Below are 27,086 nucleotides of genomic sequence, written 5' to 3'. Positions count from 1 at the left end.
TAAAAAGCTACACTTTAGGCAGAATTGTAACCCAACTTTCCCTAAGTCCACAAACTCCCTTGGAGTCAAGAAGAAAATGATCCTCCAAGTTTATGTAATTGGTCAGTGACCAACATCTTAAAATGTAAAGAACATCACACCAAATGCTGTGATGTTCCTGTTCTGGCTGAGCTTGCAATATACCTCCCATAGGCAGATGCCTGAAAGGCAAGTGACACAATGATGTTTGCAAGAGAAGGAAGGAAGGAAGAAGGAAGGAAGGAGGAAAGAGGCTCATGGGCACTCAAAATGAGAAACATTTAGAAATATGAGCCTTGTCTTTCTGGACTGGCTTTCACTTCATTCTCCACATTGAAAATACAAGAAAACCCCACTCCTTCCTCCCTCATTCTGCTTTCATGCCACAGACACACAAGGCATTGCTCTGAGACTTGAATTATAAAATGAATAAGATATGGCCCTGGCCCTAAAATATTAAAATATTTTAATCTTACAGGGCCTTTTCCTCTTGTCCAATATTGTGATCCTGATTTCCAGTGAGAATAAAGTACAAATGTTTTCCAAGGCTCTTCTCATATTAAGCCTGTATTTCATAGACAATCTGCCTGCATCTTGTTGATGATCATTCTACATGATGCTGAAGCATTTCCCAAAGGGGCTTTTTTAAGAGGAACATGGATGGGAATTTACTTGCATATATAATGATTATATTTATGTACAATGGAACAGATTACAGAATGGTTTTGAAAACAGTACTAAAATCTCTCTGTGATCAGACCTATGGTTGTGTTTATACACTATCACACACACACTGCCAACTGCATGGCAGCACACCGTAGGAGGCTCCCTTCAGAGTCTTTTTCTGGAGGAGTGGTGCTCCTCTGACATCACACAATGCAACAAGCCCATCTATACACGTGTCTAATCAGACTAGTCCATAGGTATATATTTAAATGCTACATGATACTGGAGAGAATTTAGGAGCCTAAAGCAAAGGTACATAGTTACTATATGAAGATTGTAGAAGAAATGAGTTTTGTAAGTTCTTTCATTCTGTATGCATTGAATGGCTACCAAGAATAATCTAGATAAATGAGGCATTGCCCCTTACTAAAACAAGAAGATAAATCATTAAACTATATAATACTATATATCAACTTGATTAGTGTATCAGATACTATTGATTGTCAACCCAGCATCCATCCTGCCTCTTTCCCAAAAAAGCCCTGATTTGTACAGCTAGCCACCCCTCCTCCCACAGCTATATACTCAGGATAAGTTGACCTTTCCCTCAGCTCCAAGGGAGTTCCCTTTCCCCTTGCTGATAATCGGTACTACAATGGCCATGTGACTCTATTCTGGTCAATAAAAAGTGGAGGGAAGCTAGCTAGGGAACTTCTTAGAAAAGCTTTGATATCCTAAGAGAGAAACAGAAGAACAATGAGCTCTCTTATTCCTCAGAATATTATTGGGCCTGGTTAAGATACCAGGAACTTCCATACCCACGTTACTCCTCACCTGATGTTAAAGTCAGACTGGGAATAGCAGAGCAGAGCAAAGGAAAGAACCTGGGTCCTTGATAACAATAATGAGCTGCTGAATCAACCGGCCTTGCAGACTGTTCTCTGGAGTTCTAGTCATGGGAGCAATAAATGTCCTTATTGCTTAAGTCTGTTTCAGTCAAGGTTTCTGTTATTAGCAACTGCATGCATCTTAATATATATAAACTTTTCTTTTAAACAAGTTCTAACAAAGTTCTAAGGAATCCTAAAGAAGAGACCAACTAACTCCTTTCCCCAAAGTATTAGGGAAAGCTTTACATAGGAGATTCTTTTTTTAAATTATTTTTTAATGTTTATTATTTATTTTTGAGAGAGAGAGGCAGAGTGCAACCAGGGGAGGGTCCAAAAGAGAGGGAGACACTGAATCCGAAGCAGGCTCCAGGCTCTGAGCTGTCAGCACAGAGCCCGATGTGGGGCTCGAACTCACGAACCACAAGATCATGACCTGAGCCGAAGTCAGATGCTTAACCGACTAAGCCACCCAGGTGCCCCTAGGAGATTCTTAAGGATTTATAGGAAATCTCCAGGTAGAGTAGAGGACAAGGACTTTCTAGAAAGAGGAATTCATAAATCAGTGACCACAGTGCTAACCAGGTATATCAAGCAGTTTGGAAAGGCTGACTAGGGCAACTGAAATCAGGGGCTGTAGCACACCTGAGAAATAACAGAGGGTGTTCAAGAAAGAGAGATGATTGGCAAAAAAGTCTTGAGAAAGAACCATGAGAGATTCTTGTTGGAAGAGAGATTTGCTGTGGTTTCCAGAAGAGGTAACAGCTTTGGAGACAATCATCTTAAGGGAGAAAAGAAAATTAAGGTATGGTAGGGACATGGAGAGGAAGTTAACATCAGAATTTGTCTTATATTTCTGTGAGGAAGAATTTAGCAAAGAAATTTGAGTACAGGAATGTCAAGATGACAGTAATAAAATTAAGCCCAAGGAAGAGTATTGTTTACCATTATTAGTACTTTTTATTATAGTGTGAGACTCTTTAAGGCAGGGAATCTGGGATACTATTTCAGTCACCCAGATTCAAAAAATATGAACTAGGGATTCAAAATGTGGAAATAAAGAAGAAAAGGGTCTGACAAATATTCTAAGGAAGCCAAATCAGTGGACACCATTTAACTGTGTGCAAGATAGTATTCACATATATTAAAGTGTCATCTCCACAACTTTTACATTTTTACTTTATAGTTATGTATCTCACCCCTACTCAGTCTTATCAAAATTGTTATCAGAACACTGGTTTAGAGAAATGATATGGGTTTGCATATCAAATACTGCATGCATTTCCTTTTAGCAGTTTAGTTTTACACTGAGATTAATCATAGATAGAACCAAAAGTAAAAATATGCAATGCCTTCTGATTATTTAGGGATTTCATTCCTTCTCTGCCCTCCCACCAATCTTCTAAATTCAAAGGACTTAAGGAAAGTGTGGGTGTTGCTAAAAGGGACACAATTTATTGCTTTGGGATGGTTCACTATCAACTTGCTTTGGTGAAGAAAAAAAAATCCTATAAGGGTTTCAGAACAGGTCTGAGGCAAGAGTAAAAAAAGTAAGAGTACCCAATAAGAGTACCCCATGATGTTTCAAGGTGGGAGGGGTCCATGAACTGTCCTACCTTAGGAAGCCTCATTCAAAGTTCTGTCTTCTCACAGGTTAGAGTCACATGGGAAATGACAAAAAGACACAACCACCAGATCTTCTACCACAGCAAAGTGTCCAATGTTTTTCTCCATCCTTGGTTTATACCAATAATGCAATAGGCACACACACATGCACACAACATACACAGAGATACACACTACATATTTCACAGCACTCTGGGGTTCTCAACATAGGATTATAGACAACTTTTCTCTAGAAACTATCTCAGCCACCAGCTTATATATAGCTCAAACCTTTTGCTGCAAGCATCTTAGGAGATTTACAGAAGAAATATAGATATGTAACTAGCCACATACTAAAACAAAATTATTTATAATGTTTACACAAAACAGTCTATTTTTTTGTTTTGTTTTTGTTTTCTGTAAAACCAGAAGGGGAAACATTATAAACAGATATAAATAGTGAAAAAGCAGAGGGGGGTGGGGAACTCTCTAATAAGTGAAGATTTTCTCCCAGCCCTCCTTTTCATCACAGGATAGTAATGTAGTGAGGAAGAGAAAAGAGAAGAAAGTAAAGGATACAAAACTAGGAACCACATACTGAACTTTATTTTCCTAGTTCTGAAACTTTAGTGTATCAGAAGTCTCTGGAAGCTTTGTTAAACACAGACTGCTAGACTCTGCCCCAAGTTTCCTACTCAGTAGTGGGTCTGGGTTGAGGCCCACATTCTTGCATTTCTAAAAAGTTCTCAGGTGATGCTGATGCTGTGAGAAGCACTGTAGTATAAGACAACAAATAATTCCCACCATTATGAGTGCCATCACAGTCCTAGAACTCTGTCAAAGTCCAAACCACCTCATGCTCATGCACACAGGTTTCATAGAGCATAGAGAGCCCAGAGGCATAATTAAAGATTCTACCTTCAGTCTCTTCCAAAAATTCAAGTCAATTAAACTAACATATGATGAAAGCCATTTTGTATGATTCATATGAATAAGGCACTTACAGAAACTTTCCCCACCCATTCTGACAACCACAGACATTTAAAACAAGCATAAGTGTGGACTTGCAACACTGCTTTCCCTGATGCTGGGGCAGGTGTTTCCAAGTCAGCCTCATCACTCTCTGTGGGACAGTTTAACCCAGCTTCTTGGCATGGATGTACTTTCACAATATTGCTCCCATTGAATTTCCCATGCTGGGCTTTATGCTATGACAGGATAACATTTCTGAGGCCTTAAGGTAAAAGAAAAACTTAACTACTTGCCTCATTTCCCCACTCCTGACTACTTATCAACAGCAGAAGCTTTCAAGGTGGTGTTTTTGCCAATTATTCTGTGCAGCCTTAGCCAAAGTTGTAAATTTTTGGAATTTCTTTTCCCTTATATGCAAACTGAATGAAGATCATTGTATTTTGCATGGATGTCCTGAGGATTAGCAATAATATTTATACTTAAGATACCTCAGTCTCTATCTTTCTGCTGTAAACTTTCTAAGATACCATCACCTGGCACAGAGTAGACATTTATTAAATAATAGAAACTCTGGGGCGGGGGGGGGGGCAAGACGATGGAACAGCATGGAAGTTTTTTGTGTGTCTCGTATCCGTGATATACAGCCAGACCAACACTAAACCATCCTACACGCCTAGAAAACTGATTGGAGGATTAACACAACAATCTGCACAACCGGAACCACAGAATTCAGGAGGTATGCGGCAGAGAGGTGAACTTGGGGAGCAAGAAGCCACGGTGGGGAGGGAGCCACTTTTGGGGGCGGAGAGAGAATGGAGATGGGGGTGGGGAGAGAATATGTGAAAAGCACCCCTCCCCCAAAGCAGCTGGAGAGAAAGTGGAAAATTGGAAACAGCCGCAGGGACTAAACTAAAAAGGGAGAAAGGAGAGGGTTTAAATTCCATTAAGACTGTAAACAAGGGGAGCACAAAGTCACCCAACTCTGCAGCTCGATACCTGGCAGTGCTCTGGTGGGAAGGGCAAATCCCCAGGAACAGAGTGGGGTCCGGGAGGTTCTGGGGCCACATGGGAAAAAGCAATTCCACTGCAGGAAGTACATTTGATAGAGGCTGTGAGGCAACCTGGGCCCAGCAGACCCCAGAAAATGGCCACATTCATGGTGCTGGAACAAGGTCGTTAAAGGTGAAGGCTGGTGCCAGATGTGTGTTGTGATTTTCCATAATCCTGAAACACTGCTGCTACACTATCTCGCGAACTTTTTCTGGGGCAGGCTGGCACCTGGCCGCAGACCCGGGGCACCGACAGCAGCAGGGTCCAGCAGGCGTTCCTGGGTGCAGCAAGCATTCAGCCATTGCTCATTTGGCTGTTGCTCGGTGAGACCCTCCCACAGAGGGGTCGATGGGGTCAAAGCTGCAGTCTTTCAGAAGTAAGGGGCTGGGGAAAATAGCCGCATCTGAGACAAAACTGGGGAGAGAGGTACTGCCTGGGGCCTGGTCACGGACAGTGAAAAAGCGGGGAGTGGACCACAGCTGAAGACAGAGGATGGGTGCACGATTGTTGACGGGGGAAACAGAGTTCCAATACTAGAGACTGGGCAGCTGGGTGACGTCATTTTCACCACTCCTGCGCATGCGTATACGTACCTACGTGCACCACAACAATCCACCTCAGCAGGCTAGCAGCGCCATGTAGTGGAGAATGGAGCCATTATACTAAGCCCCGCCCAACTGGGCCAACCTGGCGCTTCAAGAAAACAAGTCTCACTGCCTACTTAGTTTATGGACTATAAAGCACTTTATAGTCTAACTTTTAGGGGAAGACGAAGTAATTTCAGTCCTATTTCAGTCTGTTAGCAGGTCTATCTATTCACTTTTTTTCTCTTTTTCACTTCTTTTTCTTGAATACGGAAGCAGAAAAAAATCATTTTTATTTTCAATTTTTATTAAAAATATTTTTCTTTAATGTTTTACCATATTTTAAACTTTTTTGTAAATTTTGCAAATTCTATTTTACTTCCATCATTTTATTTTAGTCTCCTTCAGTGTATTCACTTTTTCAAATTTTCAAATGATTTTTTTCTTTTTCTTTTTTTCATTTCTTTTCTTTTTCTTGAACACAGAGAGAAAAAATACATTTTTATTTTTAATTTTTATTAAAAATATTTTTCTTTGCACTTTTTCTACTATATTCTTTACTTTTGTGTAAATTTTTTCAAATTCTATTTTACTTCCATCATTTCATTTTTGTCTATGTCAGTGTATTCATTTTTTCAAAGTCTCAAACGATTTCCTTTTATTTTCTTTCTTTTTCTTTTTCCCCCTTTTTTCTCTAATCTATCAAACCACTTTCAACACCCAGACCAAAACACACCTAGGATCTAGCATCATTTACTCGATATTTTTCTGTGTGTGTTTTTAATTTTTAATTTTAATATTTTTTAAAATTTAATTTTTTTTAATTTTAATTTTTCTAACTCATTAATTCATTTTCTCCCTTAAAAATGACAAAACGAAGGAATTCACCCCAAAAGAAACAGCACAAAGAAACGACAGCCAGGGATTTAACCAACACAGATACAAGCAAAATGTCTGAACCAGAGTTTAGAATCACAATAATAAGAATACTAGCTGGTGTCAAAAATAGATTAGAGTCCCTTTCTGCAGAGATAAAAGAAAAAAAACTAGTCAGGATGAAATAAAAAATGCTATAACTGAGCTGCAATTACAGGTGGATGCTGCAGTGGGAAGGATGGATGAGGCAGAACAGAGAATCAGCAATATAGAGGACAAACTTATGGAGAATAGTGAAGCAGAAAAAAAGAGGGAGATTAAGGCAAAAGAGCATGATTTAAGAATTAGAGAAATCAGTGACTCATTAAAAAGGAACAACATCAGAATCACAGGGGTCCCAAGAGAAGAAGAGAAATAGGGGTAGAAGGGTTATGTGAACAAATCATAGCGGAAAACTTTCCTAACCTGGGGAAAGACACAGACATCAAAATCCAAGAACCACAGAGGACCCCCATTAGAGTCAACAAAAACTGACCATCAACAAGGCATATCATAGTCAAATTCACAAAATACTCAGGCAAGGAGAGAATCATGAAAGCAGTAAGGGGAAAAAAGTCCCTAACCTACAAGGGAAGACAGATCATGTTTGCAGCAGACCTATCCACAGAAACTTGGCAGGCCAGAAAGGAGTGGCAGGATATATTCAGTGTGTTGAATCAGAAAAATAAGCAGCCAATAATTCTTTCTCCAGCAAGGCTGCCATTCAAAATAGAAGGAGAGAGAAAAAGTTTCCCAAACAGAAATTAAAGGAGTTTGTGACCACTAAACCAGCTCTGCAAGAAATTTTAAGGGGGGGGGGGGGGCTCTCTGAGGGGAGAAGAGATGAAAATATAAATAAACAAACAAACAAACACCAAAAGCAACAAAGATTAGAAAGGACCAGAGAACACCACCAGAAACTCCAACTCTACAAGAATCATTAAGGCAAAAAAATCATATCTTTCAGTACTCACTGTAAACATCAATGGGCTCAATGCTTCAGTCAAAAGACATAGGGTAACAGAATGGATAAGAAAACAAGATCCATCTATATGTTGTTTACAAGAGACCCACTTGAGACCTAAAGACACCTTCAGATTGAAAATAAGGGGATGGAGAACCATCTATCATGCTAATGGTCAACAAAAGAAAGCCAGAGTAGCCATACTTATAGCAGACAATCTAGACTTTAAAATAAAGACTGTTTCAAGAGATGTAGAAGGGAATTATATCATAATCAAGGGGTCTATCCACCAAGAAGACCTAACAATTGGAAACATTTATGCGACAAATCTGACAGCACCCAAATATATAAATCAATTAATCACAAGCATTAAGAAACTCATCGATAGTAATACCATAATAGTAGGAGACTTCAACACCCCACTCACAGCAATTTGTTGATCATCCAATCAACAAATCACCAAGGAAACAATGGCTGTGAATGACACACTGGACCAGAGGGACTTAACAGATATATTCAGAACATTTCATCCTAAAGCAGCAGAATATACATTCTTCTCCAGTGAACATGGAACATTCTCCAGAATAGACCACATACTGGGATACAAAGCAGCCCTCGGCAAGTACAAAAAGATCGAGATCATACCATGCATATTTTCAGACCACAATGCTATGAAACTCAAAATCAACCACAAGAAAAAATTTGGAAAGGTAACAAATACTTGGAGACTAAAGAACATCCTACTAAAGAATGAATGGGCTAACCAAGAAGTCAAAGAGGCAATTAAAAAGTATATGGAAGCCAATGAAAATGATAACACCACAACCCAAAACCTCTGGGATGAAGGAAAGGTGGTCATAAGAGGAAGTATATAGCAATCCAGGCATTCCTAAAGAAGGAAGAAAGATCTCAGATACACAACCTAACCTTATACCTTAAGGAGCTGGAAAAAGAACAGTAAATAAAAGCCAAAAACAGAAGAGACAGGAAATAATAAAGATTAGGGCAGAAATTAATGCTATCAAAACAAAAACAAAAACAAAAACAAAAACAAAACACAGAGCAGGTTAATGAAACCAGAAGCTGGTTCTTAGAAAGAATTAACAAAATTGATAAACTACTAGGCAGTTTGATCAAAAAGAAAAAAGAAAGGACCCAAATAAATAAAATCAAGAGTGAAAGAGGAGAGATCACAACCAACACAACAGAAATGAAAACAATAATAAGAGAATGTTATGAGCAATTATATGCCAATAAAATGGGCAGTCTAGAAGAAATGAACAAATTCCTAGAAACATATACACTACCAAAACTGAAATAGGAAGAAATAGAAAATTTGAACAGACCCATAACCAGTAAGGAAATCAAATTAGTAATCAAAAATCTCCCAAAAAAACAACAGTCCAGGGCCATATGGCTTTCCAGGGGAATTCTACCAAACATTTAAGGAAGAGTTAACACCTATTCTCTTGAAGCTGTTCCAAAAAATAAAAATGGAAGGAAAACTTCCAAACTCTTTCTATGAAGCCAGCATTACCTTGATTCCACAACCAGACAGAGACCCCGCTAGAAACAAGAACTATAGACCAATTTCCTTGATGAACATGGATGCAAAAATACTCAACAAGATATTAGCCAACTGGCTCTAACAATACATTATAAAAATTATTCACCACAACCAAGTGGGATTTATACCTGGGATGCAAGGCTGGTTCAATATCCACAAAACAATTAACGTGATCCATCACATCAATAAAAGAAAGGACAAGAACCATATGATCCTTTCAAGAGATGCAGAGGAAGCATTAGACAAAATACAGTATCCTTTCTTGATAAAAACCCTCAAGAAAGTAGGGATAGAGGGAGCATACTTCGAGATCATAAAAGCCATATATGAATGACCCAACGCTAATATCATCCTCAATGGGGAAAAGCTAAGAGCTTTCCCCCTAAGGTCAGGAACGAGACAGGGATGTCCACTCTCGCCACTGTTATTCAACATAATATTGGAAGTCTTAGCCTCTGCAATCAGGCAACACAAAGAAATAAAAGGCATCCACATTAGCCAGGAGGAGGTCAAACTTTCACTCTTTGCAGATGACATAATATTCCATATGGAAAACCCAAAAGATTCCACCAAAAAACTGCTAGAATTGATTCATGAATTCAGCAAAGTTTCAGGATATAAAATCAATGCACAGAAATAGGTTGCATTCCTATACACCAACAATGAACCCACAGAAAGAGAATTCAAGGAATTGATCCCGTTTACAGTTGCACCAAAACCCATAAAATACCTAGGAATAAATCTAACCAAAGAGGTGAAAAATATATATGCTGAAAACTATAGAAAGCTTATGAAAGAAACTGAAGAAGACACACACACAAAAAATGGATAAAGATTCCATACTCCTGGATAGGAAGAACACATATTGTTAAAATGTCGATATTACCCAAAGCAATCTACATATTCAATGCAATCCCTATCAAAATAACACCAGCATTCTTCACAGAGATAGAACAAATAATCCGAAAATTTGTATGGAACCAGAAAAGACCCCGAATAGCCAAAGCAATCTGGAAAAAGAAAACCAAAATGGGAGGCATCACAATTCCGGACTTCAAGCTGTACTACAAAGTTGTAATCATCAAGACAGTATGGTACTGGCACAAGAACAGACACTTAGCTTAATGGAACAGAATAGAGAACCCAGAAATGGACCCACAAACCTATGGCCAACTAACCTTTGACAAAGCGGGAAAGAATATCCAATGGAATAAACACAGTCTCTTCAGCAGGTGGTGCTGGGAAAACTGGACAGCAACATACAGAAGAATGAACCTGGACTACTTTCTTACACCAGACACAAAAATAAAATCAAAATGGATAACAGACCTAAATGTAAGACAGGAAGCCATCAAAATCCTCTAGGAGAAAGCAGGCAAAAACCTCTTTGATCTTGGCCACAGCAACTTCTTACTCAACACATCTCCGGAGGCAAGGGAAACAAAAGCAAAAATGAACTACTGGGACCTCATCAAAATAAAAAGCTTCTGCACATCAAAGGAAATAATCAGCAAAACCAAAAGGCAACCAATGGAATGGGAGAAGATATTTGCAAATGATGTATCAGATAAAGGGTTAGTATAAAAAATCTATAAAGAACTTATCAAACTTTACACCCAGAAAGCAATCCAGTGAAGAAACAGGCAATAGACATGAATAGACACTTCTCCAAAGAAGACATCCAGATGGCCAACGGACACATGAAAAAATGCTCAACATCACTCATCATCCAGGAAATACAAATCAAAACCACAATGAGATACCATCTTACACCTGTCTGAATGACTAACATTAACAATTCAGGCAACAACAAATGTTGGTGAGGATGTGGAGAAAGAGGATCTCTTTTGCATTGTTGGTGGGAATGTAAGCTGGTGCAGCCACTCTGGAAAAAAGTATGGAGGTTCCTCAAAAAACTAAAAATAAAGTACCCTACGATCCAGCAATTGCACTACTAAGCATTTATCCAAGGGATACAGGTATGCTGTTTTGAAGGGACATATGAATCCTCCAATGTTTATAGCAGCACTATCAACAATAGCCAAAGTATGGAAAGAGCCCAAATGTCCATCAATGGATGAATGGATAAAGAAGATGTGGTATATATGTACAATGGAGTATTACTCGGCAGTCAAAAAGAATGAAATCTTGCCATTTGGAACTACATGGATGGAACTGGAGGGTATTATGCTAAGTGAAATTAGTCAGAGAAACACAAATATCATATGACTTCACTCATATGAGGACATTAAGAGACAAAACAGATGAACATAAGGGAAGGGAAACAAAAATAATATAAAAACGGAGGGGGACAAAACATAAGAGACTCATAAATACGGAGAACAAACGGAGGGTTACTGGAGGGGTTATGGAAGGGGGGATGGGCTCAATGGATAAGAGGCACTAAAGAATCTACTCCTGAAATCATTGTTGCACTATATACTAATTTGTATGTAAATTAAAAACAATTAAAATGAAATTCAAATAAATAAAAAATAAATAAATAAATAAATAAATAAATAAATAAATAAATAAATAAAGGAAGCCTTCTAGAGCTAAATGTGTGAAAGAGTATGGGTTTTATGGTCCTGGGCTTAAAGAAGCTCAGCTTGCTGTTGGTTCCCACCAAGTCACTTCATGTCTCTATGTGCCAGTTTCCTTATATGTTCTTTTCTCTTTGCTTTGCTTTTCTTTCCTTTTCTCTTCTCTCCTTTCCTTCTTTTCTTTCTTTCTTTTCTTTCTTTCTTTCTTTCTTTCTTTCTTTCTTTCTTTCTTTCTTTTTTCAAGAGAGAGCATGAGCAGGGAAAGGAACAGTGTGAGAGAGAGAGAGAATCTCAAGCTGAGCATGAGAGAGAGAGAATCTCAAGCTGAGCATGGGACCCGACATGGGGCTCAATCCCATGATCCTGAAATCATGACCTGAGCCAAAATCAAGAGTCAGAGGCTTAATTGCTTGAGCCATCCAGGAACCTCAGTTTCCTCATTTGTAACATGAAAATGTTATACCTCCTCCCCAACACACACACATGCACATACAAACACACCCAGGTTTGTGATACCCAGTGGTCGCATGGAGCCAAACTACCAAGGTTTGAGTCCTGGCTATGGCATATCATAGGTATGTGATCTTTGACAAGTTATTGATTTTTGTTGTCTCAGTTTCTGCATCTAAAAAAAGGCTGTTGTGAGGATTAAATGAGTAAACACATGTAAAGCCCTTATCACAAAATAGTTCACATAGTAAATGCTATTTGTGTTAGTTATTTTCACTATTATATTTTGATGTAATAGATGTTTAACAAATGTTGGTTCTTGATATTTCCACTTCTTTAACCATATAATTTTAATTCAATTTAGACTATAATAATATCTCTGTAAACAATTTGAATCATAGATTCATTTTCTTGATGTGTACACTCATTACCTTTTAATACCCTGAGAGGGGAATCTTTTGAGGAATCATAATAGTTTGCACTCAGGGCTTCCTCTGTAGCTCCTTAGAGATCCAGAAGCACAACAGAATGTATAGGAGGTTATTTTCTTAAAATCAACTTTTGAAAACCTACAGAGAGCAATATGCCTTGAATTTTTTCATTTTTTCAACGTTTATTTGGCTAACACTTTACCGCACAGAAAATCTTGCCCTGATCTCTGAAGCTTCTTAAAGTCAGCCTTTTTACACTAAAGGGAAAACAAGTTTAGTTCACTGGGCTCTTAACCCTAATTACCTTTCCTACAGATCCCTTCAAATTAAACCAGAACCACTCTGATTTTCACATGACATGCATCCATAAGCCCCTGAATCTCAACCTGCTCTCCCTGTTCTGATGGTATAACTTGCTCTCCTTACCTTTCTGACGGGAATTCAATAGCATTTAATGAGCACTCCTTACAAAATCAGAGCAGGACTAAAAGAACTAAGAGTGGTAAAATAACACTAACTAAAATCCTGTCTGGAAGAAAGGCCTGAATATCATTATAGGCTGGTAGGGTTCTGGAAAGAAAGCTACTGGTTTGGTTGGAGTGACTGAGAGATGCCTGACGGCTGAAGCTAGTCTTTGCCTAAATTTTGAAGGACTTTCGAAGCTGGAAGGGAGCTTTCATTTTTTCCTCTTTTTACAGATATGAAAAACAAGGCCAGAGATTAAGTCACTTGGCCAAAGTAATGCATCTAGCTACTGGGGAAAAAAAAAAAAGTCATCAAGATTGAAAAACCCAAATCCCCAAGAGAGAATCAAATGCTTTCTCCATTAAAGCATACCACATTTGAATAAGTACAAAACCTCAGAAGAGCCTTCCAGGCAGGGGGAGGAGGGCAAAGTGGGCAAAGTGGCAGTAAACAACTCCTATGGGCCTGGCAGTCAAGGAGTCAGTGCTGGACAGGAGCAGAGCAAAATGGATCAGTAGGGTGGAGCCCCATCATGTTCAGAAGCACAATTTTATCCTGAGGAACTTCCAACCAGTGCCCTATGATTTTTTAAGAAAGATAGCTTTTAAAACCTTAGTGATTCACATGTAACTGTATTATCTTTAAATTTCAAAAAAACAAACAAAAAAGCTATTGAGTAAATTATTTAACCTTATTGTATTGCTAAGTATACTGTTAGATGATAAGACATAGTTTACATAGTTTAATATGGCATAGTTTGATGAAATAAAAATCTAAACTTTGTGGCTTGGAATTTCTTGGAATTTCTCTTCTGTCTGCTAAATAGTGAGCAAATTTCCACATGAGTTCAGAGACTGTCCCTTATATTGGAAGGCCATAAATCAAAGATAGACTTCTAAGAGGTTTGAATTGTTCTGTCCCTAAGCTTAGATCCCAACCCTCAAAGGTATGGCATTATGAATGTCCTATAAAGTATGAGAGCCTCCAGTGATGTGTAATGAAATTCTTAATGCTATCGGGGAATAAGGAGAGATTTTTCTTTTACGAACTATAAGCATGGGATGCAGGGCCCTAAGTGAGCAGCACTAAGTGCACCAGCTGCTGTCAGTCAATATTTTGGCCATTAATAGTCATTTAAGCTATTAGTCCAATTTAAATGACTATCATCATGGCTTAAGATATAAACCAGTTATAGATTTCAATCCTTAAATTTTGAAATAATGAGAGCGCAGAATGTCATGAAACACAATTACCCATTACTGTTCCTCATAAAGCAAAAATATGGTTATAACGCTGTTACTGATTTTTAAAAGCATCCTAGGACCCTTAATGTCAAAAAAAGAAGATATTTTTCATATAATAGATTATTTGTAGTTGGGAGTATCAGACTGATCTCCAATGAACACAGAATCAAACTGAACACTACACATGATTTTTCTTGGCCTCCACAACCCCTCATAGGATATTTTAAGGTTAACAACTTGGAAATTGTTTCTATCAATAACTATAAGAGAGCAATTAAATGTTCTATTTGATAACTTTTCCCCTCATTTTTCTTGAACTGCTCATTTCCTAAGCCCCTGCTCCTTAGAATTTTTAAGTTGGATTCCTGATCTACTGATAAAATGCATTAACATCTAATCTTTATTCTAAAGGATATTTGACACATTTCAGCAGAATAACCAGCAGAAAGACAGAATGTCTTAGTAGAGATGGAGGTTGAATCCCAACTCAGCAGCTAATTACATGACCTTCACCTAGCTAAGTTTTCCTTTCCTTGCCTGTGAATTAAGATGTTGGAATTATGATCTCTAAGACTCCTTCCCAACTTGTGAATTTCAAATTCATTTATAGGCATTGGGTACTTCATTCACTTGGCATTTCCTTTCCCCTTCTCATTTAAACGTGTTTATTAGAATGTCCAATCTTGTTCCTCTGTTGTAGTTTCAGACTATTTTATCACTGATAGAAAGTCCCCAATAAACAGTTTAGATATCATGATGAACAGGAGCCAACTTTATAGACATGTGTATGTATAAAAGCACATGGACCTTGCTATGAATGACTGTTCAGTTTTGGGGAAGTTAGTTCACTGCTCTGAGATTTAGTTTCTTCCTCTGTATAATGAGGGGGCTGGAGAAGATAACCTCTATGATCCCCTTAAATTTCAACAATTATAATTCTTTACCAACAACAAAAAAATAACACTAAAATGAAAGTATTTTCATTCATTTATATAGTTTAAGATAACTCAAGGATACTCAAAATTTTAGTAAAGGAATAGTTATGCATACATATGCATGTTTTCATAATTTTTATAATCATTTTACTTTGCATTGTTTCAGAATTCGCTTTCAATAACTTACATATAAAAAATTCAGAGGAAAGGAAATCAGACAACTTAATCCCACTCTTATAAACCACAAGCCTTAAGAATAGCAATTTAAAGAAACGCTATCTGAACCATTCTGCAATACACTAATATTTTATGATTTCAACCTCAACTTGAAAGTATTTCATGAAGTTTTTAAGAAGTAAAGGTAATCTGGGACTTTTTCAGGCTCAAAAGTAAAAGTTGCACTTATATATTATGAGTACAAACTATGGTTGAATTTTAATAAATCATCAAAATTTAATCAAATGTTTACAAAAGAATGTATCCATCATGGATTAGCTGAAATTGGTAAAATGAGTCATAGTTTAACCGTATTCAGTGCCATGAAGAAATCTTCTAATAAAGGTTTATAATTTAAAAATCTGTGTTGTTATGCAAAACCATACATAGCCCTTTAATTTAATGCCAAGAATTACATTGTTTCTGGCTTCTCAGATTACATCCCATATCCTCTTTGGTTATTTATTAGCCAAGTCAAGAGAAAGATCATGGTTCACTGTTGATGGAGAAAAGCAAATGACTGGTACCTCGGGCTTTACACCTGACAGAACCACTTCCTTTCTGTTTGACATTTTCTTCAACCTGATTGTGTTTTCCCCTCAAATGAAAGTTTTGTTTTTTGCTTTAAGACCCTCAGTACAAAAGAATTTAACTCTGTGCTCGGAAGGGATCAGCACATCAGTCTCCTGAAAGAAAATATACTGCTTAGCATAACTTTTAGTTCCTAGCTCAAGTATCTCACCATGGAATCTAGTTTAGGCATAGAATTTCTTACAGTCTCAAATCATGACTGTACATTATTATCATCACAACATCACATGGTTAGCATATAAAATTGATCCTGTGCCCTGAACCTCAGGGATATAAAAGGCTTTAAGACTTCCAAAATAAGGGAAGAAAAATATAAAAGTACATTTTTTGCTATGAATTATAGCAATGCTTCACTTGTTTTCATTGTGTTCAAAGTTCCTATCCATTACCAAGCTGAGATAAGAATAGTATAGCAAGTTTTAGAACTACTGGTGTCTTGCATTGTACTTTCAAAGATGAGAGTACAGCATGGATAATCTCTGCACATTTTACTAAACTTTCTGAAAGGAATGACACGGTAAATTGTACAGAAAGAGCAATACTTCAGGAGTTTAAAATATTAAATGCTTTTCCAGATCTTTCCCCCTACTCCCCGCCAAAGGCACATAGCATATAATATTAAAAATGACAGTAATTATAAATTAGAAAGTGTAAAATCAGGCTAAGAAATGAAAAGTATTGCATAAGGAAACTTTTGTATAAGAAAATAAAACATTGCCCATATAATTAAAATGGGTTTGGATACAGTTTTTCCAATAGCAGGGGTGGGGTATGTTTCTGCCAGTTTCCTTCTTGAAACTAGTTGACATAAGACGATTCATTCCATACAGTTTTAAATAATGCTATTTCCAGAACGTTATAAAACTCATCAGTCCCTCCTGTGAAAGATTGCTGCTCTTTGTGACTGCAGAGTCCTGACTTCCCAATATCTATCATTACAAAAACAAACAGTTTGCTCGGTTGGACTCCCCACATGACAATGGACCCGCATCTGTCAACAGACTCGCATTATGTGCCGCCTGAGAACACGACTATGACATTTACTCTTGTGACAGGGCAAATTTCAGCAGCTCATCTGGAAAGAGATGAGCATTCATTATGCTGCAGCACCTTTCATCAAGCTAATGACATTTCAATCAGCACATTTTCTCCAGTTTCAATACTTTGCCATCTGAGCACAAGTCTCTAATTACGCCCAAGCAACAAGTTTCACATCAATCCTACAATTTCTGCACTCACCATACACCATTGCTCCTCCGGTTTCATGCAAGAAGCGAAATCGATGATTTTTAAATAACCAGATTGTCAAAATGGTAAGGATGAGCAAAAAATTAAAGACAAGCAGCTCCACTGCTCCCTGATGTTGAAACTGATACTCATCCTTCTCTGACATGAACCTTTGCTGTCTCTCCATTCTCTGGTCTTCTCGTAATTCCTTAGACAAAAACCTGGATAAGGACTATTTTATCCAGATTTGCCTGAAACAGTCTAGCTGCCTGAAGATTTCAGAATAAACACTGCCACTTAAGTTGCTACTTCATGAGCGTTCTGCCTTAGTATTCAGATGGCTTCTCGTTACAACTTCCTGTTTCTCTTAAAGCAGCCCTGTCTCTTTTCAAACTCCAGAGTGTAGTTTCATCATGGACTCTTACGGTCTTGAAACAATCCATTCCACGAAATTATCTCTCATGTTGGACAAACCTGCAAGCCATCATTCTGAGATCTTGAGTCATGATTCTTATTGTTTCAAACAAGCTCCTTAAACTGCATAACTGGTGAACTGTAGATTAAGAATAAAACAGATCACCTTTCATCAGCAACATTTTCTAAGTTCAAAAAGCTAATTCCGAATCATAACCTCAATCACACGCCAGATTTCACCTCTCCAACCAAAGTCTACCAATGTGACAGGGTTTAATTGATGGCTCTGATTTGACCTAAGATGATTTCACAGGAATTTTGTTTTAAGGTGAGAATGAAAAAAGAATTTAGTATATGACTCCCCCTCCTTCTCTATGGCTTTATATAACTGGTAGTCACAAGTGCAGCATTTAAACTGCTCCCTTTTACCAAGAATAAATGAAAGCAAAAGACACAGAGAAAATCCTGTCCCCATCTCTACAGCTGTGCTGTTTGGATATGTTAAGTCAAAAAAGAAAAGACACTAAACACATATCTTTGAAGGAAGAAACCATATAGCCATCCTCAGCAATACTACATACATGGACTTCTCTTTATAGAGCTTCTGGTCCAGACATCCAGGACCCACAGAAATCTGCCATAGATCACAAACTTCCTCTGTCCTGTGGCAAAACAATGTGGTGAGGTCACTGAGGAATAGTCTGCCACCAGCAACAAAGGCTCCAAAAATCACAAGACTTAGACCATAACAGTGATGATTCTTCAGCTCACCTTCCATTTGGCAGGCCGTTTCTGTTTGAATTCATATTTTTATGCTTTTTGGAAAAGTTCAAGACAATATTACTACCAGGGGCTCTGCTGATTTTTCAGCAACTGCTATGATTTGTTGGCCTTATTGGTTCTATAGTGCAATTAGATACATCCAAGGGTTCAGTGACTTTTTTTCTCATTTCATGGGTTAAGTGAGTTTTTTCTCATTTCATGGTACTATTGTAACTCAGGAGTATAAATCATTTAGTATGCCCACATTCAACAGAATTGGCATTCAGTGTGTAGAGTGTAAATGATTTCTTGAGTAGAGAAAGTCCAAATATATCCTCCAAAGCTCTTGTCACCAAAAGCTAGAGGTCAAACATATAATATATTGGAAACTAGCTCCTCAATAACAGTTTCACCCACAGGAAAGTCTCTCAACCACTTACTGTAAAACTGCTGTTTCAGCTTCTTTGCCTTCTGCAACTTTTGAAGCTGATTTCCTCTCTGAGTTTAACTCAGTGGGGGGTATTTATGTGGGCTGCAGATGTTCTTTTAACACACTACCCTTTTTGGCAGGCATATATGTGATGACTAATATTCACACTGTTTTGAAATCTGTCAGCTAACGCTTGTGAGAATTTCATGAAGCCTTAGCTAGCAGGTTCTACCTTTACAATTTTGCAATCCCACAGGTTTAGTCTTGAGTTGTTAGATTTACAAGATAACCCGAATTCAAAGTCTAGCAAATCCCTTTTCTTTTTTTCTGTTTTGATCATCATTTAATTACTTTGGTTTCCTTTTAATAATGGTAATTACTCCATCTGGATAGAATAAACTTTCTTTGGTTGTCTTATTATGACATCCAATTGCATTCTCTTACCCAATAACACAGCTCAATGAGAGGATTAAAGTCCCTGAAATGTTTTGATTGGCTAATACATTGTTTTTAAAAGTCCTAAATTTGATGTCAACATACTCAAATAAGTATATTTCACATTGAAAACTATATATATGGCTTCTCTAGAAAAAAAACAAAAACAAACAAAACTGGTAAGATCTGGCCCACTGGGCTCTCCTTCCCATGTGGCCACAATCTGTTAGTGCCTGTTTGCCACAAATCCCATTCATCCCATTTCACTCATTCATGTTCCCTGTGTGGCCCCTGCAGTCATTTGGAAGTGTGGCCCCTGGTTCACTCTAGGAATGGAATATATTCACTGTTCTGCTGTTCAATATCATTTTATTTTCTGTTGCACCAATAAAAGTACAAAAAAATGAAATAGAAAAACATATTAATATGGCACCTACCATGGACAGGAAATATTTTAGGAAATTTAATTTAGTCTAAATTAATGTTCATAAAAACTCTTCTTTCTACAGCTGAGGGATTTAAGGCTCAGAGTTGACAACATATGCAAGGGTGCATAACTAGTGGAAGTTAAATTTCTGTCTGGGGTTTAATGGCCTTAGGATGACATTTCTACGGTGATTAACTCATCTTGGTTTGTCAGGGACTTTCCTGGTTTTAGTACTGAAAGTCCCGTATCCCAGGAAACTCCTTAGTCACAGGCAAACCGATCATCCTAACAGACAAGGTTTCCAAAATGTGAAAATCCTCTTCTGTCAATAATAACTATTCTTTCTGACATTCCTGAGGGGTAATTCACACAAAGAAGAATATCAATTAAAAATTAAGGCACTGTTTTATTAGCTGGTGACAATAATCCTTAGTGCCAGGTTCTCTGATGAAGTTGGAATGGAACCCAAAATTTAGGCACAAGGCTCAAAGAAACATTCTTGATTGTTCCTTAATCCCACTCTTAGAACCTGCTGGCCAGTGAGTCAAAAATTCTTGCTGCAAGATGCAACATGCAGGTGAGAGGAAGTAAAGAGAAAAACAAGATGGCACAGCCCATTTCAGTGAGTATGCCCTGCCTTAGCTTGCCTATCCAGCACCATGGAAGGAAAGACTTGAAGAGAGGAGTCTCCCAGGCCCGGTAACCTTGCATTGCATGGTAATACCACCACTAGTGAACATGACCAGTTAGAATGCATATACTGAGTTTCAGAATCTAACCAATCACTTGAGAGTTCCTTATTCTTGGAGAGGACAGTGGAGATTGTGGGCTCAGAGGATCAAGAAGGGAGATTTTCCTAGGGTTGAGGAGAGATGCTGAGAGTTCCCTTTCCTCAATCACTAGAGTCCCACCCTGCCAACTTCTCCCTCAACCACTGTGTTTAACAGAAAATACTTAAGCCAACCCAGTGCTTCATTCACTTGGCCTATCTCCCAATATTCATCCCTCTCTGAGACCGGTGAAGTGGGGCTATATATTTTGCCCCCAAAATTTCTGAAATGGGCCAGGACAGGACTGTAATTAAGTTTACTTAAGGAGTATACCATGTCCTGAACCAAAAATTCATGACCCATCCCCCATTCTATTGTCAAATTCATCATAAATCCATCCATTAAAGTAATGAAATAAGGAGACTATTAGGCTGGGGTGGCTCTAATGCCTTGGTAGCCTATGCAAACAAACCAAATCTAAGCCACAGTCAATGCACTCAAATCTAAGAGTGAAACTTAAGAACAATCAATTACAAACAGCCATCTAGACTTTCCCAAATAAGGCAATCACTTAAGTGATACCCAATCAAATAATTTCCGAGACTCACTTCCACATCTTTTCTATAAATACTTCTCTCTTAGCTCCTGTTGGTAGAGTACTCCTAAACACTTTCAGTTTAATGCTGCCCCAGTTTAAATGGATATATACTCCCAAATAAACTTTTACAAATTTTTTTTTTTTTTAATTTTTTTTTTAACGTTTATTTATTTTTGAGACAGAGAGAGACAGAGCATGAGCGGGGGAGGGTCAGAGAGAGAGGGAGACACAGAATCGGAAGCAGGCTCCAGGCTCTGAGCTGTCAGCCCAGAGCCCGATGCGGGGCTCGAACTCACGGACCGTGAGATCATGACCTGAGCTGAAGTCGGACGCTTAACCGACCAAGCCACCCAGGCGCCCCAGACTTTTACAAATTTTAATGTGCCTTAGTTTACCTTTTAACACATCTCAGCTTCCCTACCCTCCAAAAAAGTCACATTAGCACAAAAATGTCCCGAATTTGAAGAATATGTGCCCCTCCCATTAATAGACTCTACAGAAAAATAAGAGTTCAAAAATTTCACAAGGAAGTTAAATTGCAATAAACACTTAAACAATATTAACTTCCCCAAAACTTACTACCCAATACCTGGTTTTTCTTTGTCTGCCTCTGTAGAGTCTTGGGTCTCTGGAATCCAGGGCCAAAAACCCTCAGTGGGGGAAAAACACATTTTGGAACAATGCTGGAGCCTCTGACCACAGCAAACCCCCTCGGGCATAATGTCCCTCTTAAGAATGTAACAGATACCACCTACTCCCCCTCAGGTTCCCCTCAGGAATTGGACAATCAAAATACCTAAGGAAACTAAGTAAACCATAAAACTTATGTTATCTGAGGGACAGTAAGGCCATGTCTGACTCTTCACACAATGGAATGGAGCCAATCAGAAATGGACAACCCAGCATCTAGAGTTATCCAGTCAGTAAGGGTAGAACCTGAGAAGGAATGAGGGGGAAGGGAAGAGGGTACTGAACAGAACCTTATGAAACAAAGACCCTTGCCTATAGTCATGGGTATTCACCCTCAAATGCCTCCTCTCTGTAAAGAAAGCTTTCATACTACTCTTATTTTCTAATCTTATACTCTAATAAACGTTTGCCTGCTGCTCATTTTGTGTCCAGTTCTTCATTCTTCGAAGCAGCAAGACAACAAATCCCCAGTACGGAGGTAAAAAATCCTGCAACATTTCTATTCAACAACTCAGGTACAGAAACATGTTTGGCATAAATGAGGATCTCTTCTTTCTTCTACCCTACAAGGTGTGTTCCTTCAGTGCTCTGAAGTGGGAAAACCGGGACATAGACCTCACTGTTTTTTCCCAGGTGACAATTTATCTCTGGATTGTTGATCTTTGATGGCCAGGAGTACATAAGAAGTTTCCCTATTCAGGGATAACCAGAAAGAAAGTGAATCCCCTTCCACTTGCACTGGATGCCACTTACTGGCCTTGCCCCAGAAAACATATACGAGATTCCACTTTTTATTTAGGCATTTATTCATTGAAGAATTCCCAAAGCTGTACAGAGTGGAAGAAAAGCAAATTTGGCATTGTGCTTGTAATCTAGCCACATCGGCCCTATGCCATTTAAGGGCAGTGGCTTCACAGCTAAAGCCTCAAGAGTGAGGAGGGTCCCAGATGGATAGCCCTGGATTCTTAATTCAGCCTCTTCTCTCCTTTTGTCTCCAGCTTTGTCCTGGCAACACATCACCACTTTTCTTTTGTAGAGAGAAACAATAAATGTTACATATCAATTATATCTCAATTTGAAAAGGTTAAGAAAAAAGAAATAAAAGCTTTGGTCCATTGATCCCCTCTTCTGTCTTGCACATATTGAAGAGTCAGGCATGAGAAACTCATTGGCTTTTTATTGTATTTAATCTGTCAGCTTTTCACAAGGTAAGGTAAATGCAAGCTGGCCACAGTGGCTTCCCCCAACCTAGGAAGGAAGTTTCAGAGATGAAGGGAAGTATGAGCTCTGGAGCCAAGGACAGGGAGGACAAAATGGAAAATTGCCACTGGAAGCTGCAGCTTATTTTAATGAAAATTTCCTGCAATCAAAGACCTGAGAAAATGCATTTCTTTGATTTCCTATTAACTGTCCACATGATAAATTAACATTCTTCTTAGGATATAACTTCTATTCTACGTCTTAAAAACTAGTAAGTCTGACCTCATTAGCTAAAAGACATTTTGCCCTATCACTTCTGTTAAGTTATAAAATGTTTATATGAACTAAAAAGAAAGGCCCCATGCCCTTCATCTCTCCCTAATTTCTACATTTTTTTCCAGTGAGAGAAAGGGACAAAAGAGAAGGGAAAGCAGAATTTTCAAAAAGGTGACACTGAATAATCTTAAAAATATTTTTCTGAAATGAAGTATGTAAATGGCAAGCAGGTTTTGACAGAAATACCTCTAGTGTCTCTTAAATCTATTAAAAATCCAGCCTTTGAGGCAGGCTTTGTTGTCTCAATGTGGGTTCCCTCAAAAGCAGAGCCTAAGACAAGGACTTAGGTGCAGCTAGTTTATTTAGATAATCCCAGGAATCACAAGTGAGGAAGTGTGCATAAAGACCAGGAAATACCATTATTCAGAAATAAAATTATAAGCCTCATTGGAGCCATTCCCCATTTCAGCCATATCTTTACAGGGTCTGTGTACTTTGAAACTTTCATTTATAGGTATGCTGAAAACATTCCTTAAGCAGCACCTAAGATTAATTTTATTTATGCTTGAGGCAACTAAATTACATAATAAATTCCATGACAAACAACATGGGTCTCTTGGATAAGAAGGGAAATCATGCCCTATGGCCAGCAGAGTTAAAGTCCCATATCACCTGTGGAGAGGAAATTCTATATGCTTTGAAATGTTATTTTATGATGGTTATGTCATATCTAAAGTTTATGCTTTAAATTAAAAGTTTAAAACTATCCTGGGACTCTTTGAAGACTACTAGCAGATTTGGAGTCTGTTGAGAATCCATTTCCTGGTTCATATATAGACAGTTATATTCTAGCTGTTACATACAACTACATACAACCCCAGGTTGTATGTAAAATTACATACAACCCCAGGATTGTACTCCAAATAAAGTTTAAATTAACAATAGGTGGTTAAATATTCATTTTAATCCAGCATTGAAAGTTTTAAGGGATTTCATAGGAAAGTGTGATTTTAGTTCTATAAAAATGTCCTACATTACTGTGGAAGAAAACGACAAATTCACAAAGCTTTTCAATGGCATTTCTTTTGTGTGTTCTTATTACATTAGATATTAGATCCAAGAAAGTTTCTTCATTACCTAGACTAAGTATGGATATGCAAATAACAATTATATTATTCAGTTAGAAGATATAAGTAAGTAATCCATTCTCATTTCTAAGCTCTAGTTGAATGTATATGCTCCCTCCCATTCATATGTTGAAACCTGATCCTTACTATGATAATATTTGGAGGTTGGTCTTTTGGGATATAATTAGGGACTAGTGCCCTTATAAAAAGGACCCCAGAGAATCCCCTTGGCCCTTCTATCATGTGAGGACACAGCTAGAATATAACTGTCTATATATGAACCAGGAAATGGATTCTCAACAGACTCCAAATCTGCTAGCATCTTGATTTTGGGCTCCCCAGCCTCCAGAACTGTGAGAAATAGATGTTGTATAAGCCACTCAGATTATGGTAATTTTGATATAACAGCCCAGACAGACTAAGACACTAGGTAGGGGAAAGAATATTCCTCAAAATACTATCAGGACATATAAATCTCAATTGAAGCTGTAACAGAGAACATTGTATTATAGCAGCTGTCAGAAAGGCTCTTCAAGTTTCTCAGATTCCTTAACAAAATTCTTGAAAAGACAAGACAATTATGAATATTTACTCACTCTTTGTATTCTCTCTACAAAAATAGTTTTTCTACAGCACATTTGGGCTCCACAACTGAGGGACTATAAACAATATACAGTTTGTAAATGTTAAGTGAAGAATCTTTTTTTAAAAAACAAAAATGTCTTCCTATCTCTACTTTGAACATACTTTGAACCTTGTCTGTTAATGCACTATAATCTTGAGAAATGTTAAATTTAGAAAGAGCAGAATCAATTGATTGCCAGAAATTTAAAATTGAGACAGTGCTGAATTCCACCAAAACTTACTCTTACAACTAATTTATATCCATGTGAAAAATGGAATTGTTCTATTAGGATTCAGCACTTTAACCTCAGTTCCTCCCTTTCACTATCTTAACAAAAGAAGAATATACACAAAATAAAAACTGAGCAAGAACACAGTTATACCCGAAGTATAAGGCTTTTGGTGAACTATGTTTGACAATCTGGCTTAGACCAGAGGCCTCCCACCCCACCCAAAAGCTACATGGGAAAGTAAGGAGGACACATTCAGAGACACACCTCCTGAGGTAAGACCAGATCTGCAGGGCAGACTCCACATCCATGCACTTAGCCTGTTTTAAGAAGGGAGGTCTCCTGCAGAGACAGCAGGAAAGAGAAAGAAAAAAAAAAAAAATGTTAGTGCTGTACCCACCCCTCAACCTTCAGGGCTCACTTCAACTGCAATGATCAAAGAAGGAGATAAAATGTTCAACCTTCTCTGCTCCCAAGCACTGGAAACTCACCTCCAGTAAGGTGTAGCCCAACTGATATGAGAGTGGGATCACCCACTGAACATTCCTGTTCCAAGGGATCAAGAGAGAGGCAGAAGCTCCCTCATGGCACCTCCAAAAGGTTAGATGTATTGGTAGAAGTTTCCTCCTGCATGGACCACTGCAAAATGTGGGGATAGTAGCAGAAGGATTGCCCATTAAGTCTCCTCAGGTATTTGTGCTTTAAACCTGTTGCATTTAACTGTCAAGCCTGTTAGGCTGTCAGGCTGACCCACTCCAGAGAGGAAACCAGCAATGTGTCTAAGCAATTCTCCTGTATTCAAGAGGATGCTTCTTTTGAATCCTCCTGAGACCAGTGTGTTAAGTGATCTAACTGTTGCTCCCTTCGAGAAAGGATAAACATTTATAAATTTGCCTTAACTCCACCTCACACCAAAGGACGAAGAATTATTCCTATTCAACTTTTTTGTGTGTAAATTGTGTTGATCCATATCGTGCAACCAGTTTTTTTAAAAAGTAAACAAGCTCCATGTGCTAGCATAAAAATACTCAAAAAATGCTCAAAAAATAAAACAATAAACATCCCAGATTTGACACTGATTATTTGATTATTAAGTTGAAAGAGTAAGCGCTAAAATTCTAAATCAAATTCCCTTTCCCCTTGTAAACTAAATTCATTTTTTTCTGTATACTTTCTGATTTTGTTGGATTGGTCTCATTCTGATGGGGCCAGATTTCCTTCAGCAGCTGTAGTACTTCAGACCATCTCTGAAGCACTGAGATGACTATAGCTTCTTCAGCAACTACAAAGTTGAATTAATCCAGCCATAAATATTCATTCTGGTGTGCTAAAGAAAAGGACACCTGAGAATCACAGCACCAGACTTACTCTAATAAGTTAAGAAAACACAAGCAAGTAATTCCCATGCCACTTAGAGCATCATCCCAATCAAAATTATCTGTCCCCATTTTTGTAATTAGTACAACCCAGGTCTATATTTTTGTCATCATTCATGGAACATTGCTGAGAGTTTTTACCACTGGGAAATGCAGGCATGTGAAGAAAACACAAAGTTACAGGTAAAATATTTTGTTATCAGGCTGACCAACACAAACGTCCATATGGGCATGTGGGCCAGAGGAATTTAAACCCACAAGGGAGGAAGTGCCCATTCACTGGCACATTGTGTTTCCTACACTAATGGGGAAATTCACTTGGATATACTGCACTGTCTCGCCATTAGAGAGAAACATTCAAAATACTATCTTCTTTTTTAAAAAAAAAATTTATTTT

The 27,086-nt window shown here is 38.0% G+C and overlaps 1 protein-coding gene across 2 annotated transcripts in view; it reads right to left on the bottom strand.

Annotated features, from left to right (window-relative positions):
• The window catches only part of SLC9A9 (solute carrier family 9 member A9), a 581,314-nt gene that overhangs the window by 551,351 nt on the left and 2,877 nt on the right, over positions 1–27,086 (bottom strand). The window contains exon 1 of one of the 2 annotated variants that reach the window (XM_078432267.2): positions 17,343–17,687. The exons of the other annotated variant lie outside the window; for it this stretch is intronic. Within the exon in view, the coding sequence (XP_078288393.1) occupies positions 17,343–17,517 (175 nt within the window). The 5' untranslated portion in view covers positions 17,518–17,687. Of the gene's footprint in view, positions 1–17,342; positions 17,688–27,086 lie in introns of those variants that run through there. 2 annotated transcript variants of the gene reach the window in all.

The sequence above is a fragment of the Panthera onca genome, chromosome C2, assembly GCF_046562875.1.
Source record: "Panthera onca isolate mPanOnc1 chromosome C2, mPanOnc1 haplotype 2, whole genome shotgun sequence".
NCBI lineage: Eukaryota > Metazoa > Chordata > Mammalia > Carnivora > Felidae > Panthera > Panthera onca.
Note: the sequence above shows the minus strand (reverse complement) of the source record. Positions and strands in the feature narration are given on the sequence as shown.